At 42.6% G+C, this 18,843-nt stretch overlaps 1 protein-coding gene across 1 annotated transcript in view; it reads right to left on the bottom strand.

Annotated features, from left to right (window-relative positions):
- The window catches only part of SLC35A1 (solute carrier family 35 member A1), a 77,271-nt gene that overhangs the window by 40,157 nt on the left and 18,271 nt on the right, over positions 1–18,843 (bottom strand). Inside the window, exons 3-4 of the mRNA XM_073626909.1 lie at positions 3,456–3,615; positions 2,768–2,920 (exon numbers count right to left, since the gene is read on the bottom strand). Coding sequence (XP_073483010.1) covers positions 2,768–2,920; positions 3,456–3,615 — 313 coding nt within the window. The remainder of the gene's footprint in view (positions 1–2,767; positions 2,921–3,455; positions 3,616–18,843) is intronic.

Below are 18,843 nucleotides of genomic sequence, written 5' to 3'. Positions count from 1 at the left end.
CCAGCCTCTCAATAATAGCGGCGGGGGGCTAAGCGGAGACTGAGACAGAGAGGGGGAAGACAGGCAGGAAGGAGGGGAGTGAGGGTGTAAAGAGGAGAGCACAGCAGGGCAGGGCAGCCTATCACAGACAGAGGCACTTTGACCACAGTGATCAGGGCGGAGCAGCCCTGGTTATCGTGGTCTGTTTAGAGAGGCCATACAGGAAGTTGTATATTCAGGGTTTTTTTTTTTTTACAGTTTAGAGGGGGGGGCAGATTACATAGCACAAGCACTGTGCTGTATAATATGCTTTAAGGGACCAGAATATGATTTTTTCTTTGGGTTAACAGACACTTTAAAGCTAGGCATAGCCAGGCAACTAGCAATTTTCAGGAGGTCAGCAATGGCAGCTCGTGTCTCTGAGGACAGGTTTACTTTAAAGTGTCACTAAACCCACAGCATAAAAAACTATCAATAAATGGTGTATTACATGCTGTTCATACTCACTTAGTCACTATGAGATTCCTTTTCTGTATTCTGCAAAAAACCTGGTCGATTTTGCTATTCTCTATCTCCACCTTCTGTCCGATTTTGCAGAGCAGTGTTGGCAACTCTGCACATGCTCAGTTTTCAGTGAGTTTCTATGCTAAGCATTTCCTCCCTATCACATCTGAGCAGCCCAAGGTTGGGCAAACATTTCAAAGTCAATGCTAATCTTGCAATTATGGATAAACCCTTCAAAAAGCATAGTGGTCCAGCCTATAGATCACCAATTTAAAAAAAAAAAAAAAAAAAAAAAAGTGTAATGCTGGTCACACAAATTTGTAGGCAAATGTTAACGCTCTGAACTAGATTTTGGCAAGCTCCCACCAACATTAATTGCATTGCCATAAGCTGTTGGCGGTAGGTTACAGTCATCCATTTGGGTCACTTTTGAGATGAAAAGATAAGTTCAGCTACAGAAACAGGTTAAAACCCTTAAAACGGGTGGAACATGAACATGTTCCTGTAGTAGCTTGGCAATCTGCTGCCTCTGTGTGGCAGCAGTACAGGGAGAAGTTCCCTATACTAGCTGGCACCTTTTAAAAAGAGCACGGCCGTGCAGGGCTCCGCCCACACATTAGGCCACACACACATTGGCCATCCCCATTAAATCCCAAGTCACTCTTCACACTGCCCACATCATTCATGCACAGAGTTCTGTGAATGAACGAACTAGTAGCGGCAAGCCTTTGCGGCTGTCAGCTTGTAGTTCGCAATGAACTACTATGGCGCTGTTGAGCGCTGTGGTAGTTTATTGATTCTTCCTGTCAGTGTGAAACTGCCTTCCTGTACAAGGTACGGGCTGACAGCTCACACTGACAGTCTGCAGAAGACCTGCATAGCACCAGCGATCTGCTGATCATTGGTGCAATGTTTTCCACACTGCAAAAAATGTGCATTATTTTTTTTTAAAAGGTGAACTTATCATTTAAAATGCAAGTAAAGGCAAAACCAACTCTAAACCTACTCCCACCCCCATTCTAAGCTGATCTATCTAAACCTGTAATGAAACAGACAATGGCTGGGAACTGCCTGGGAAGTGACATCACCCATAGACTTACTATGTGGCTTCCATTGTCGGCTGCCTCTCCCACACACTGAAGCTGCCACTGACAGCTCAGCCTGGAACCAGACCAGCTTCATAATAGGTAAATATACAGATCTTTTCTTTACAGGGCTAGATAGAGTAAGCTTAGAATGTGGGTGGGAGTAGGCTTAGAGTTAGCTAGGTTTTGCCTTTACTTCCACTTAGTGAAAGGCTGCTTAAAGTGGTCGACGTTGCCTTTAAAACTACTGGGTGAGTGAACATAATTCTACTTTAGCACTACATTACTTTTTTCTGTATTTTTGTGAACACATAGTATTCATATAATATTAATTAGTGAATACATTACAATTTTTTTCCCCCTAAAAATTAAACATTTTGCAGTTGGTACACATTTAGGCCCTGTTCACACATATGCATCAAAAGACGTGTTACTTGGCAATAATGGGATGATTCACATGTATGCACTGTGGTACATTATGTAGAATATTCAGGTACTGTCAGGTAATATCCAGGTTTTATGGCAGTGTGCAGCAAGGGGTCAGAAATTGGAAAACAATTGGAGCACATGAAAACGCACAAAACTTTGTCATGAGCTGCAATGTAAGTCTTTGGAACAGCCACATCCTCTTACCCTAGCAACATTTGGAAAATGATGCATAATGCACTTAAATGCATGAAAACAGGTTTAAAGCCAGCTTAGATAAAATAGGAACATAGCAGAACATAATACTATTCCAATTCTCATATTTATTATTGTAATTTAGTCTGAGATGTTCACCTATTAAGGCATATGTCACACAAATGTATGGGTCCCATTGGATCATCACTACGTTGGGCTGCCTCACTGGCCTATAGGAATGTCTGGGAGGCAGAAAGGCAAACTTTTACACTACCAGGAACTTAAGAGCTTTGCCCACCAGAAAGGCCTGGTATTCTTTTTATCTATGGATAAGTGTATGTTAAACATGAACAGGTTATATATTTTGCTGACCCAGTATATCTGTGCTCTAATATACAGTATATTTTTAATGTCAGTCTTCTAGCTAAAAACACTAAAACATGTTTAGTCTAAGAACCAGGGACAAACGAAGCAGTCTATCAAATGTGAGCAATGTTTGTAAAAAAATGACGTCTATAAATTTCATTCAGCATATTAAAAGAAAAACATAAGTACAAAGAACAAGTGAAGATACTTGCCTGAACCTTGGTAGTCTCTGCTGGACCATATTGGACTAGAGTGACCCCTCCACACAGAATGAAAACAGAAAGCCACTGAAGTTTGCTTAAAGTGCGGTTTAACATTAAAACTGTACATAAAGCTGTGCATGGGATTTTCAACTGATAAGTCACCTAAAATGATGGAAAAAATACATGGGGGGACAAGTTTAGGATTTTGCTGCATACATTCCTAAAGGACAAGTTCACCATTTGGAATGTTACATGTACCACCCATATTTAGAGGTAACACGTTCTAGCAGCTGCAGCCTCTCCCACCCACTTCCCAGTGACTGCGAGTGGGCATCTTTTCCAGGTGCCCACTGTCGCGGTTTGAAAAGAACTACCATTGTGCGGTTGAGCGCTCTGGTAGTTCATTAACTGTGTATCTGTCTGCCCATACGAGGTATGAGCAGACAGATACACTGACAAGTCTGCAGGAGTCCTGCATGGTACCAGCAATCTGCTGACCACGGTTGCAATTCTTTACAGGCTCCAAATAAAAAAAAAAAAAAAAAAATGAAAATAAAATTCAAATTTTTTTTTTTTACCTGCAAAAAGATGTACATTGAAAAAAAAAAAAAAAAAAACGGTGAACTTATCCTTTAAAGGCCAAATGGTATTAGAAAATGTATTACTCTCCTAAGCACTTTCTATCACTGCTACTTACCTGGTACACAGCTGCATCAAGATTACTAAGAGCCAAAAAGGCCATATTGTTCTGTAAAGCATACACCAGGGAAGGTATAGCTAACTTCATCATCTCCATTGGACTTTCCAACACATTCTCCTTTAAAGAATTGATCAGTCTACTAACACTGCCAGTTTCTCTATGAAAAATAATCAGTATATTATTTCATTTTCAAAATATGCAGCAAATTAAACAATAAATCCAAAATAAAACTCCAGTTTACTAAACTATATGTGGCAGTCATTCTATAAGTGTTTAAATGCCCAGGGAAATGTTAAAGTATGATTAAAAGTAAAAAACTTTTACTTTTGAATAGAGTAGAGATGGATTAGAACATCGATTAGGTTTTTTATTGCGATCTGTGCTTTCGTTAGGGAGATTCACCCTCTCTATATGTCTTCTTAAACTTCAGTGAAAGTGAAAGTAAAAAGAAATCCCAAATTTTGGGTTGTCCCCAGAAAAGTAATATTAACCACTTCAAATACTGGCGTATTGTCAAATGACGGCCGCAGATGGGATCTCCCATCCTGGGTGGCTGTCATATGACGTCCTGGGCTTCCCGGCCGTCTTAAGGGGCGCGCGCCCGCCGCGTTGCTCGGGACCCAGAACGTGTGCCCGGCGGCCGCGATGTCCGCCGGGCACCTGCGATTGCCCGTTAACCGAGCAAGACCGTGGATCTGTGTGTGTAAACACACAGATCCACGTCCTGTCAGTTGAGAGGAGACCGATCTGTGTTCCCAGTACAGAGGAACACTGATCGGTCTCCTCCCCTTGTGAGTCCCCGCCCCCTACAGTTAGAATCACTTCCCTAGGAAACACATTTAACCTCTCGTGTCCCCCTAGTGGTTAACCCCTTCCCTGCCTGTCACATTTATACAGTAATTAATGCAATTTTATAGCATTGATCGCTGTAAATGTGAATGGTCCCAAAAATGTGTCAAAAGTGTCCGATGCGTCCGCCATAATGTCGTAGTCACGAAAAAAAAATAAAAATAAAAAAAAATAAATAAATAAATCGCAGTTCGCTGCCATTACTAGTAAAAAAAAAAAAAAATAAATAAAACTTTTTTAAAAATGCCATAAATTTATCCCGTATTTTGTAGACGCTATAACTTTTGCGCAAATCAATATACGCTTATTGCGATTTTTTTTACCAAACATATGTAGAAGAATACATATCAGCCTAAACTGAGGAAAAAAATTTTTTTTTTTTTTAAAAATGGGGATATTTATTATAGCAAAAAGTATAAAATATTGTGTTTTTTTCAAAATTGACGCTTTTCTTTTGTTTATAGCGCAAAAAATAAAAACCGCAGAGGTGATCAAATACCACCAAAAGAAAGCTCTATTTGTGGGGAAAAAAGGACGTCAATTTTGTTTGGGTACAGCGTCGCACGACCGCGCAATTGTCGTTTAAAGTGCGACAGAGCTGAAAACTAAAAATTGGTCTAGGAAGGAAGGGGATGAAAATGCCCTGTATTGAACCGGTTAAAGTGGATGTAAACCCGAATTTTTTTATTTATTTTTTTTTTATATCATACTGTAGCGTATAAGATTTCCTATCATTTGAGCCCAGTCTTGCCACACAGAGTTAATCCAGCTCTGAGCAATTCTCTTTTATTGTTCAGTGAGATAAATCTTGACAAACTGAGAGAAACTTTGTCAAATCCTCCCCCTTGCTTTGAGTGACAGGTGATTTACATCTCGTGCCCCGGCCTACGTCAACCTGTACCTGGGGGAGTGGGAGAAAGCCCTCCCAGATGACGGGGACCTCGTCATGTATAAGAGCCACATATATTTGTGGCTACGATACATTGATGACGTCCTCCTCATCTGGGAGGGCTCTGAGGAGATGTTGTTAAAATTCTTTGACTGCATCAATCAGAATAAACACAATTTGAAGTTTACCATGACTTACGATCACAAACAAATGACGTTTTTGGACGTCCAGCTGAGACATACCTCTGATGACAAAATCTCTAGTACTTTATTTCGAAAAAGTACTGCAGGAAACACAGTACTCCATGCAGACAGCTTTCATCCTGCAGTATTAAAAAAAGTCTATCCCGTATGGACAATACCTGTGTTTACGCAGGAATTGTTCTGACGACACTTCTTTCAAACAGGAAGCATATGGCCTCCAGTCCAGATTATTGGCACATGGCTACAGCCGTTCCTGTCTACGTAAGGCCTACAATAGAGCAGCGGCACAATCTCGATGTGACTTGTTATCTAAAAAGAGGACGGCGAATGATCATGGTATGAATTCTACCCGGATCATCCTCCGATTCTCTAAACAGCACCACTCTATTAGAAACATCATCCAAAAACATTGGTCCATACTTAGGGACGATCCCAAAGTGAGTGGATTTATTTCAGCTAGCCCTTCTATTACTTTTAGACGGGCTACCTCATTAAAGGACAAAATGGTCCAAAGTGAATTCAAGGACGAACAAAAAAGACTGAAACAATGTTCAGTCTTTGGATCGTTCCCATGCGGACATTGCTCCTTCTGTCAATATATAAGACGCGAAAAACTTTTTGTCTCCCGAATGGAGTAATGTTCAAACCAGCACATTTTACGAATTGCCAGACAAGAGGAGTGGTGTACCTCATGTCATGTGAATGCGGAGCGTACTATGTCGGAAAGACAAAACAAGAATTCCATCGTCCTATCTCTAAACATATCTATCATATGCAAATCGGTAACCACTATGTACCACTTGGCCGACATGTGGTGACGGCTCACAATTATAGGATGCCCAAAGTATCCTTCACCGCACTCGATCGCATGCATATACCAGAGGTGGATATTCAAATTAGATGCCACCTCTTTCCCAGGATTAAATGAGGCTATCTCATTTGCTCCATTTCTCAAGGGCTTTGTTTCAGGGAAAACTCAATAAACACCTATAGAAATCTCTCTTCTAAAAAAGCCCCTCTTTTAATTATCCCCTTTTGGCAGTCATGCTCCCACCCGGTTTTTGTGGATGATCTGCCTTTTGATTTTGCTCTTGGTTTTTTCATTTTGTTCTGTTTTTATCCCTTTTTTATTCATATAGTTGTATCTTTGCAAAGCCATCAATAAATGCGATTATTGTTCCTTGCCTATGATGATGTCTCATGTATATGTATATTGTGTATGATGTCTGGTTTATACCATTATGTTAATTGAAATGAGTCTATGAGAATATTCACATATGTTATGTAACATCTGTCCATACAATTTATTTGTCTGTAGACCAATGAAAATTGCTGTGATGTCTCATTCTGGTTCTTCTATCTGCCACCCTGGGGATCCGACGCGCCCACTGCCGCCTCTTCCGTTTTTTTTTTTTTTGGGGGGGGTGGTTTCTTCCTCCTTTGTGCCTTCCCGGCAAGGGGGAGGAGCCGATTCTCCCAGCAGCTCCTCCCCCTTTCCCCATCAGGCACCCGGGCTGGTACCGGCTTCCATATTGGGGATTTTCCTTCCTTGCCGGCGGCGTTCGGAACCATTCCCGGACGTTCGCGTCACTGCGCATGCATGGGGCCCCGCGCGTGCAACGTCACGTAGTTACGACGGGAGTGATGTAATTTCGGGGCGCCACACCCGTCCCGAACGCCGGGAAAGCCACACGAGGCTGCCTGTATGGCGGCCATGCCTCCCATGTTGGTCCACCTGATCGGCCCTTAATGGGGTTTGATTTGGGGGGGGGGGGGATGCATGCAGAGGATCCAATTTGATTAGGACACGCCTTTGGTAGGTACATATATGTGTGGATGGTTTTGGATCTGTAACTTCTCTACTTGGTGGGTCTGACGTCCATGCAGCTCCCACACAGGAAGTACACATCTGAGCACTATGTTTCTGCGCCATCCTCGCCTTTAAATCTATATTTTATAATAAGGATATTATGCTCTTTTGAGCGGATACTTATGGCACCTTTCCATATATATATATATATATATATATATATATATATATATATATATATATATATATATATATATATATATATATATATATATATATATATATATATTTCAGACTAGTCGACTTAGTGTGGACATTGATCCTCTGAGCCTGACATACTTCGTGGCCAATCCCAGGCCAGGCCACAAATTATAGTCTATCTATATAGGGCGTTTTGGCGCAGTTTCATAATAGCTTCAATATCGATTCAGGTATACTTGGCTTATTTTGTTCTTTCACCCTGTTTTGTCACTTTCGTGTAACCAGCTTTTGGTGGGGGTTTCTTTTTCTTGTTTTTTTTCCCCTCACTTACACATGGATCACTTGTTGTACTGTTTGGTTTCACTAGTCCTTCACTAGGTCCATGCATGCATGGCATGCATTACTTTTCACTTTTTCAGGCCACCTTTTCTATATAATTTTATATAACTATAGGTCAGCACTACACACTTTATATGTCACTGCACCTTTATTCACTTTTTCACAAATTGTGTTTTACAATTGGGCTGATATATGTTCTTCTGACCCTCCAATCCATTACATCACTCACTTGCCAATAATAATATTTTCATTTATTTCCTTTTTTACAATCTCATTTTCTTTATTCATATATTTATCCACCTAGTATTACCTAATAAAAATGTAGTTACCAAGCACTTATAGGCTACTAGCTGCATATATGGAATGCAGCTGGATTTATGCCTGCTAGTTGGTCAATTGACCACTGTCCTGGTTAACTATATATACATACATATACATTTTTCCTGATTCCCATATTTACTTTCATTTTTTATTTATTATCCTTTACCTATAATATATTTTTTCAAAGAGCTGTTCTTGATATAGGGATATAGCATTCAGTTTGTCCATTTTTGGATCTGCACTGCAGGTGCGCCCCTTTCCCCCAATCGATCATCTGGCCCGATGGAGGGTGACCTTTCAGTGTGACTTCTCGTAAGCCACATCGGTGGACCATTGCCCCCTCCTTCTGGTTGCGGTGTCGGTGGAGTTGTGTTGGGATCTTCTGAGGGTGAGGAAGTGAGCAGTTTTTAAAAGGGACTTATATGTAGGAAGTCCCTTGTTTTTCCCACTGGACATACACTGTTGGGTAATTACATTAGATATATACGCTGTGGATTATTTTTGTCACATGCAAATGTCATGCCATATGTGTATTCATACTATATATTTCTCTACAGACTGAACCTCTGAAGAAGACCCCCAGTATTTGGGTTGAAACGCGTCAGCTTTATTTTTCATACGGTTGACATTGTTTCTGGCGTCATTATGAAAAATGTCTGTACAGTGTATGCCAATTTTGAAATAAGGTTCATATACTTCCCATTGGAGCTCATGTCTCAATTTCATAACGTGATTTTTTGTAAAATAAACTTTTTCAATTTTATACACACTTTGACTCGATATTTATATTTTGCTGCCAAAAAACCCACCTTGGGGGATCTTTTTTCCTTTTTCTTTTTTACATCTCATGCATTAGCCTAAAACACATGCAGTATTTTTTAATTCCCACCCCCACTCCTTTCTTCAGCAGCTCTGCAAGGATTGGCTGTATCACACCTCAGCATAATTGGGCATGCTGAAGTCATGTGGTTACTTTCCTGTCTTTTCACTGGATGTTAGAGATCATAGCAGAAGTTCAGTGTTAGAAATACACAGGATTAAATGCATATTGACAAGGGGAGTGTAGAGGTGGGCAGGGAGTCTACTGACATCACAACTCCACCCACCGAGCTCCAGACAACATCCACCCACAGAATATGCAGTTTTTCAGGTCTAATAACAGACAGAGGGGAGACATTTGACAGGTAAAGATACATGCAGGAGGCATGTATATCCTTATAGATAACCTCTATGGCAGTAGTTTAGAAAGGATGACATTGGGTTTACATCCACTTTAAGGAAATCTTCCATTGGGGACACCAATTCTGGTGACCTTGGGGACCCCTGCAAGGGATTGCCTTAGTTTGCAGGGATTTCCTCTCACTTCCTGTACTAACTATGGGACAGGAAGTGATGGGAAATCTCCCCAATGGGACACAGATGGCAAAAAACGGACAAGGTTTAAAACCTATCATTACCTAAAAAAAAAAAAAAAAAAAGTTTTACTTTAAAAAGGTAAAATGTATTAATTTGGGGTTTACTTTTAATACTGATGTTTTATGTTCCTTTGTTTTACTTTAAAGAAATCTTTGTCTCAGTGACACAGAAATAATTTTGCAATGTGAACAAAAGCAATGGATTGTCATAAGCTTTCAATCAGATGTACAATTAAAACTGTTTAAACCAAACCTACCAGCCTTTCTAATATTTCAAAACTAAAAGGTCTGTTTAAGTAAAGGGCATTATCACAAGGTCCCCATTCTGGAGCAAAGCTCAGCCCCCAGCCCCACTATTTGGTAGGTAAGCTGGGCAGTGGATTCCTGCAGCTTGAATAACAGGTGTCTGTAAACAACTGTGGCTGTTTAGCCTGTACAAAGCAATGACAGGCTGACAGGGGCTGTCGCTCTATGCCACTGTTCACATATATTCGCACATCCGGTGGTTACCTGCGACTAGGGACAGATGTACCTGGGAGGTAGACAATGGCTCCTGTCAGCCTGTCATTGCTTTGTACATGCTGACATTTTTTGCATATACCTAGGTTTCCAGCCACAGGAATCTGCTATGTAGGTACCGCCACATACTGTAAATGGCAATGGCAAATGGCTTCAGCTGAGATCCCAGCTTCACCCACATTGGGCTACGATTAAGCCCAATGTGGGTGGAACATGTCAGAGGAGTGTGACTGATGGGCTGGGATCTGAGCTGAAGCCTGTCTTTCATTTATCTTAGTCTGGAGTTCAATACAGTGTGTGGCAGTACCTGAATGTCATATTATATTTTGGAACGAGATGTGCTTTATCTCTGCCAGCACCTGAATACAGAGTGTAAACCTGGGAGACTGATACTGCAGGCTTGGAGCAGCGCCGATCTGTTATGGTATTCGCAGGAATCTGCTAATTATTGCTGCAGTCATCAGCTGAAGGCCCTGTTCAGACGTGTGAATGTGGCCTTAATTAGAAAGCTGTTGCTAGAAGTTGAAGTCCTCCCATGGAACAGCAGCAACAACGGTTGTGCCATGAGAATGAGCAGGCCACATATTTTCAATCAAGCCCCTTTTAGGAACCATTTAATTTCTCACATGGAAAGATGGAAATAGCACAGCACACACTCATGGGACAAGAAGTGGCAGGCCCAGCCAAAGTGCCTACAATTGTGCCATGCTGATTTCCATACAGAAAATAAGGGGCACAATATTGATTGATTGGGAAGGACTACAAGTTGAAGGACAGGTTATATACTGTGAGAGCCATGGAGCTTATTAAAGTGAATTGTATGTAAAGGAGTAGTACAACACTGACTATTTAATTGAGGGGTACAGAATTAAACGAACAGGCATGACCGTAATTAAGAGGCACGAATTATCATTACCAAAAATTTGCAGCCATTTTACAAATTAACATGTTCAACGTGTGTTAACACAAGCATCATGGTATGAACAAGTCCCTATTAACATGCTGCATGATTTTCAAAATAATTCCAAAATATAATATATTTAAGTAAGAGAACCTGCTAATATATGGGTTAATCAAGTTCCAAGGATGCAGGTTATAAGCATTTAATGTAATCAAGTGATCTATAGGAGGCTGGAAAGTAATATAGTTATAGATTACCTGCAGCAGTAAGAAGGTCAATCAGCTCAGGTATATTAGCAGAAACTGACCTTTGAACTGAGAACGGCATGGCAGACCAGCTGATCAGCATTTATGAAATATAGCAATTGTGTGCAAGGATCGATTTCTTTCCAACATTTGAAAATGTAATTGCCAACTGCAAAATGTGCAAAGATATATACTTCCCAAATCTATAAATATGCCCATGCAGGTGCAGTAAAAAAATATGAAATGTAAATATCGGGGGCACCCCTCAACCAAATAAATACCACTGTGGAGTATATGCTTATTGTATTGTGACTCCCATCATATGGATGATGATTAGTTCACTATAGTGGCAAAATCATCTACAAAATTCCATCTACATAATACAGGAGACAGAAGGGAGAAAACAGCACACATTATGGGGTATACACAATGTACAAGCGTGTCCACCTAATATACACCGGCCAAAGAAGAGCATGAGGAAAGGGGTGTAAGGTAAGTACTACAGCCTGCTCTTTAGCCCCTAGACATGATTAGCATTTAATCTTTGCAGTGCAGGGGTAGAGGATGAGGGGTTGCCCATCGCAAGGGTGGATTTTTTCAATTTTCCTGGGAGGTGGGCTTTAAGTTACGGTATGTAGGGATTTTGTATTGTTATCTATTTCCCAGTTTCTGATTTCTCCCTTATTTTCCCATCTGGTAAAAGGTTGTCTCCAGAATCTAAACCAAGTGAAAACTTGGCAGGGGTTCTAAGAACTCCTGCACATGGGCAGAAAAAAAAATGCTGCTGTTAGAGGCGTCTGGCATTTTTTCTTTTTTTGCCCCTGAAAGTAGCTCTGGGTTAACTAATGTGCATATGCACATTGGGGTTGATTTACTAAAGGCAAATCCACTCTGCACTGAAAGTGCACTTGGAAGTGCAGTTGCTGTAGATCTGAGGGGGACATTCAAGAAAAATAAAAATCTGCATTTTAGCTTGTACATGATTGGATGATAGAAATCAGCAGAGGTTCCCCTCATTTCAGATCTTCCCCTCAGATCTACAGCGACTGCACTTACAAGTGCACTTGTAGTGCACAGCGGATTTGCTTTTCGTAAATAACCCCCAATGGGATTATTTATGAAAGGCAAATCCACTTTGCACTGCAAGTGCACTTGGAAGTGCAGTCGCTCTAAATCTAAGGGGTAGATCTGAATTGAGGGGAAGCTCTGCTGATTTTATCATCAAATCATGTGCAAGCTAAAATGCTGTTTTTTATATTCCTTGCACATCCCCCTCGGATCTAAAGCGACTTTACTTCCAAGTGCATTTTCAGTGCACTTGCAGTGCAAAGTGGATTTTCCTTTAATGAATAACCCCCATTGTGTCATTTACAGATGTATTTTAGGCTCCATGCACACTGGCTTAAAAATCGGCTTAAAAGTTCTACAGGAGTTTGGTGTTCTGCCAGTAGGAGCAACACAATGTTATCCTATGTGTCCATGCACATTGGGACGATTACAGGCATATTTTAAATTCAGCAATTAGAGGCAGGAAAAAACCCTTCTGGTTTGCCTTTCTGAATGGAACTTTGTCAGAAAAAAAAAAAAAAAAAAAAACTTGAAAAAACTTGCCTAAACTCGTCTAAATTGTGTACAAAAAAAAAATTGACAGTTACTTACCGGTAACTGTTTTTCTAGGATATCTTCCAGGACGGCACACCTGAGAGATGAGAGGCTCCTCCCTACAGGAAACACAATCAATCGACAGCTGTTTTAAGTTCCCACCCTTCCCCTTGATCCTCAGTTTGTAGAGAAGTAACTCCTGAACCTGGTTCACAAGGGAAATCATTCCTTATAGGTACTCACCTTCTAGTGTTCTACCATTTTCCCTCCTCCAACGGGCGGGAAGTAGGCCTGCCGTCCTGGAAGATATCCTAGAAAAACAGTTACCGGTAAGTAACTGTCAATTTTCTCTTAGTCATCTTCCAGGACGGCACACCTGAGAGGATAATCAAGTACCTCAGGCCTACCTTAGGGTGGGACCACTGCAAGACCCTCTTGGCGGACCTTGGTTCTGCAGTGAGTTTTACCTCCACTCCATATGCTTGATGAAGGTATTATAGCTGGATTATGCGGCTGGTCTGCAGGTCTACTCCACCGATGTCCCTGCCTTCTCCGCTTCGGATGCAGGACCTAGGTGGAGTGGGCTCTTAAAGATGGAATCAGAAAACATGTTAAACTTGTAGGTTAGCAATGTTGCCTGTCTCACACATCTAACAACCATGGCCTATTGTGCCTGTAGGTGCTACTTAGAAACCCTAAAGATTAATCAGAGACCTGTGTTGTAAGACAAGGACACTCATTGATCACTAAGAGGGCCTGTCTTAACACTACCCTGTTCAGGGAATTAAAACTGCAAAAAAAGGTGGGCCCCTAACAGACAACCTTTTTTGTTCATTTTTATCTTTACATCAGCAAAGACTAAAGGGAAGCCTACTTAAGGGTAATAGATTAACCGAGGCTTGATCCCTGGGTTTAAGGCATGCCCACTCTGTGGCTTTACTTACGCCTGAGTGCCTACTTCAGGAGAATAAAGTTCATAGCAGGAGTATAACACTTATACTGCTACATCTAGTTCTGCTAGAAGGGTGAGATGAAGGCCATGCACCGAGCCGTAACCTATTCGGTCGGGTATACATCTTTATACTTCATCTTCAGGTCATAATACTCCTCTGAACAGAATTTCCCAAGTTCTTACTAAGCAGGGTGATTCTTTATCGCCTTCCTCCAGTGTCCTATAACCCTACTGGGCTTCAACCCTAGGAAATGGTTCCAGCATTCCTGAATGTAAGGGGCTGAGGCTGACATGTGACAACTGCAGCCAGAACTCCAGGCCCCTCCACGGAAAAGAGGGCTGAAATACAAAAGGTGATACATGCATTATTAATATCACAAATTAAAAAAGATCATAGATTGTGGACCCAGCACAATAGATTTAGACAGAAAGGACACAAGCATAGACAATAATGTGTATCCGAGTGTGGCTAGCTAAACCAACATATCAAATATGGGAGAGACCCAAATCTGAACTTCAATGTAGACAAAAGTCCTCACAGTCTGGTTTTCTGATGTGCAGCCAATATGTAAAAACATTAAGACACACGCAAACACACCTTGGTTCACACTGGGACGACTTGTCAGGCGACCTAGTCACCTGACAAGTAGCGTCCTGCTCTGTGCATAGGAACCATTCTAACCGTTCGCTCCGACTTAGAAAAAGGTTCCTGTACGACTTTGGGGGCAACTTGCATGGACTTCTATACAGAAGTCGTTTCGCAAGTCGCCGCTGAGTCGTGTCCTGGGTCGCCTGAGGCAGTCGCGCTGTAAGTCGTGCTACCTCAGTGTGAACCGACCCTAAATGCTGCGTGTTTCTGAAGTGCAGCTAGCTAGGTCATAACTGATATATATATACATAAAGGACGGGAGTCCTGTTTACGGTGGAGTTTTACTGATGTACAGCAAAACAGGGCCATAAAGACAGAAAGACCCAAACTTCTATGTTGCGTATTTCTGACGAACCACCAAATACAGTTATAAGATCAATATGGCACACAAGACAATATCTTTTCTGTTATGCAGTTCTGTAGTGCAGTCACACAGAACCAACACAGAAAGGACCCAAGAAACCTGCAGCATTGTGTTTTTCTGAAGTGCAGTAAGGTAAGGGAATCTGAAACAGAAAGCACCAACAAGCTTCAATGATGTATTTCTGCTGTGCAGCCACATAAAAACAGACAGCCTTCCTAGCTGCGATCTTTCTGGTGTATTGTAAAGTAAGGCAATAACTCCATGATGCCTATTCTTGTTGTGTAGCAAAACCTCAACCAGAAGGGACAGATAAAACTGTGTGACCCAAACTGCAACCACAAAAACGCAAGAGAAAAGTCATACACTATGGCTTCCAATGGGAACCATTCGTGTCTGTGCAACTCCAGGTCGCAGCGCCACCAAACAGACCCCGCTTTCTGGATCCACAGACCTCAAGATTACACAGGTCGCAGGTAACTTGCAATTTTCAGGTTGAACAAGCGAGGGGTCCCCAATGCTGTATCTCCCTGGAGGCGTGCAGCCGACAACCCCCTGCTGTGTATCCTTAAGAAGCAGCAAGGTAGAACAATGAGAAACAGAAAAGACACCCCTCACTGCTGTGCCTTTCTGATATGCAGCCGATAAGGCAGTAAATATAGAACATACAGGACACAAACAATCTTCAATCTTTGTGTATGTCTGATGTGTAGTAATATACCAATACTGAGCAGAGACGCCGCCACCCTCAATGTGTCTCCCTGCTGAGGCAGCAAAAACAAATCAGAAAAGGACAAGCAACCCCACTGCTGTGTCCCTTCTGATATGCAGCCAATAAGGCAGTAAATGTAAGACATAAAAGGACAGACAACCTTCAATCTTGTATATATCTGATGTGCAACAATATAACAATCTGAATAGAGATAGCACATCCATATTGAAGTGATTTGGCATGAGACTCAACCTGTCAAATCGCATGCCTAAAATCGGCAGCCTTTGCCGTTAATAGCACGGTCAGCCCGATGCCACCTTGCGGGGCTGCACCGATTACCAAAGGCAGTACCAGTACTACCCCTGGCACAGGTTCAATTTGTATTTCCCAACAATTCAGGACCATCAATCTTCACTACTGCCTTTCTAATAAGCAACCAATAAGGCAGTAATACAGGACACAAAAAAACCCCAGACAGAACTCAATTTTGAGTATGTCTGATGTGCAGCAATATAACAAATATGAGCAGAGGTGTCACAAGACTCAATGATGTGCATTTCCTCCATGCGTCACAAGACCAGAAAGTACAGACCACCTTCCCTGTTGTATTTTTCTGATCTGTAGCCAAATAAGGCAGTACCTTTAGGATATAACAGACAACAACCAAGCTTCAGTGCAGTGCATTTCTGATGTACAGCAATATACCCCTTATGAGCAGAAATGTCACATATCTCAATGTGTATTTCTGCTGTGCCACAAAACATCCCAGCAAGGACAAACCTTCACTACTGAGGTCTACTGGTGTGCAACCAAGGAGGAGTCATGGTGTATCCCTTTATGAAATAACCAAACAAAGCAATTTGATTCCTAGGCATAGCCTGGGCTGTAGATACTAATACTTCACCCCCAGTGAAGGAGCAAATCCTAAAATGGTTAGACACCTTACTATAGTAGCTGTTGTCCTACATTACCTCCGTAGATTGAGCAAACGCTGGCCAGCTCACACACAGGTGGGGCTGATCAGAAATTAAAGTCTCAATGAGCCCAGCCCTAGAGACCAATTTAGGACAGCCTCTAGAAAAGGTGGTCACCAATTTAGCCTGGAGGAAAATAGCCACCTGCAGGCCTTAAACAAGCAATCATGTATCAACAAAAAGGTTTTTCTTACCTCCTGCACTATAATATAACCACAATGTAAAAGGTGGAGTGGGAGGTTGGAGCTTATGACTTCAGATTCCTAGCAGCTGGGCTAATAGGGCCATATAACCTAGTGCACCTGCTGACCAGAAGAGCTTACTCCTGAATCCTTCAACCATTGCACAATCCATAAATTGTTTAGTGGTATACCTGGCCTGTAAGGAACTCTTTGTATGTACCAGGCCCCCCCCCCCCCCCCCCCCCCCTTCGCTCTATTCATCCCTACTAATGTCCCACAACCGGACATGTAGGGAGAGGCTGGCAACCTACTGTTGTGATAACCACAGTGTCTCTGCTGTAAGAGGGAGCTGTGGCTGGTGGTTTTAGCAGTAGTTTCTGGGCTATTTTGTTATGCAGACCCCAGGTCCTGCACGGTACCACTCAGTAAATACAGGGGGAAGGGGAAGAAATGCCTTACCTACCTCTTTCCCATCTGAGGTGGTTTAGGCACACTCGCTCCTCTGCACCACTTGTCCACCATACAGCATCTCTGATGTAAGAGGGAGCTGTAGCTGGTGTTTTTAGCAGAAGCTTCTGGGCTATTTGAATCCAGACCCCAGGGGAGATTATCTCAAATGCCCAGAAACCATCTGGCTGGGATTGGGGATTTTGCAGCTAAATTCCCAAGGTAAAAGGAAAGTACTCACTGTTGTCGTCTTCCCCTTTTGCCACAGCCACCGGGCTTGCTTTTCCATCCTTATGGTCCACACGCAAGGAGGATAGCCGCCAAAGTGCCCCCCCAACTGCTGTCCCCGTAGGGAGCTGCAAGGTTAGGCTGTGTCCTGCCAGTCAGTATATACACCTGGGGGGGCAATGCCGTACGTTCCTCATTCCATTCTGAGGTGGTTTAGGCAGACATCCACCGTAGTGAACTGGTGCCTCCTCGAAAGGTGGATGTGGGCGCCTGCTCCTGCTGACTCTCAGCCTTCCCTCCTGGGTAAGAACTTGGGTCGTTCAGGTGGCGCCCTCCCCAGCAGCCCACGCGAGCTACCAGGGGCCCAGGAGTCGGGGGCCCTGGAAAGAACTGACAGCCAGCACCCGTCTGAACGGACGCCTGGACAGGTAAGGGGGGAGACAGGAAAAAGGCCCCTGAAGTTCTGGGGACACCATTGTACCCAGGGGCCTTCAGCTCTCAGGGGGGCTCTTCCAGTTTCTGCTGCCCCCCTGAGGAAAGGATAGGGGAACCCCCCAGGAAGGATAAATATATCCGGCCAGACCCAGAGGCCCATCAGGTACTAACCAGGCCCGACCCTGCTTAGCCTCTGAGATCATACGAGATCGGGCAGGCGGCGCCCTCTTTCACTTTCAGGGTGATGTGGCTGTAGGCCTTCCCAGGCATTTGGTCCGGCTCCCAGGGGGGGGACCACCAGCCCCAGGCTTCGGGTCATTTGGAAAAAAACAAACAGTTTTGCTGTGTAGGGAGAAACACAATCAAAAACTGAGGATCCAGGGGAAGGGTGGGGACTTAAAACAGCTGTCGATTGATTGTGTTTCCTGTAGGGAGGAGCCTCTCATCTCTCAGGTGTGCCGTCCTGGAAGATGACTAAGAGAAAACACTCTATATGAGGGAACTGGCATTTTTTTAAGCCCAGTGTGCATGGAGCCAAAGAGTAGCATTCAGGGGCATAGAAAAAAAAAAAAAAAAAATGCACCAAACCTGCATTCAGAGGAGTTTTCAAAACGTAATTTACGCCCATATGCTCATAAACGCACCTAAACATAGGCATATGCTCATAAATTTATTCTAATGGCTAGAATAAAATAATATTCTAGCCAATCAAAAGAGTTTACACTCATACGCCTCTTAATGCAGAGCATGCATAAATGCGCATAGGTATGATCATAAACGTACATACAAAAAAACACAATACTAGAGGCCTTTTTTCATAAGCCCATGGCCTAACTCCCCATTCACACCTAGGCGTTTGCAATTGCAGACAGAATCGTAATTCTGTCCACGATCCCAAAACGCTTTGCAAAACTGACAAATTGCACCATGCTTGCTCAGTTATTTTCAAATGGTACCTAAATGCAGGTGCGATTCAACGTGCTACAATCACAGCAAACCGCGTTGCGCAAAGCTGGTCTCCCAAAAGAAGCTCCTGCTTCTTTCTGAGCGACAAGCTTCACATGATGCGGTTTGTCATGAGAATTGCACCTGCGTTTAGGTACCATTGAAAATGAATGGCACCTGAACAAGCGTGATTGCAATTTGTCAGA

Source organism: Aquarana catesbeiana, linkage group LG04 (genome assembly GCF_042186555.1).
Source record: "Aquarana catesbeiana isolate 2022-GZ linkage group LG04, ASM4218655v1, whole genome shotgun sequence".
Taxonomy (NCBI): Eukaryota; Metazoa; Chordata; class Amphibia; order Anura; family Ranidae; genus Aquarana; species Aquarana catesbeiana.
This window is presented reverse-complemented; position numbering and strand designations above follow the sequence as displayed.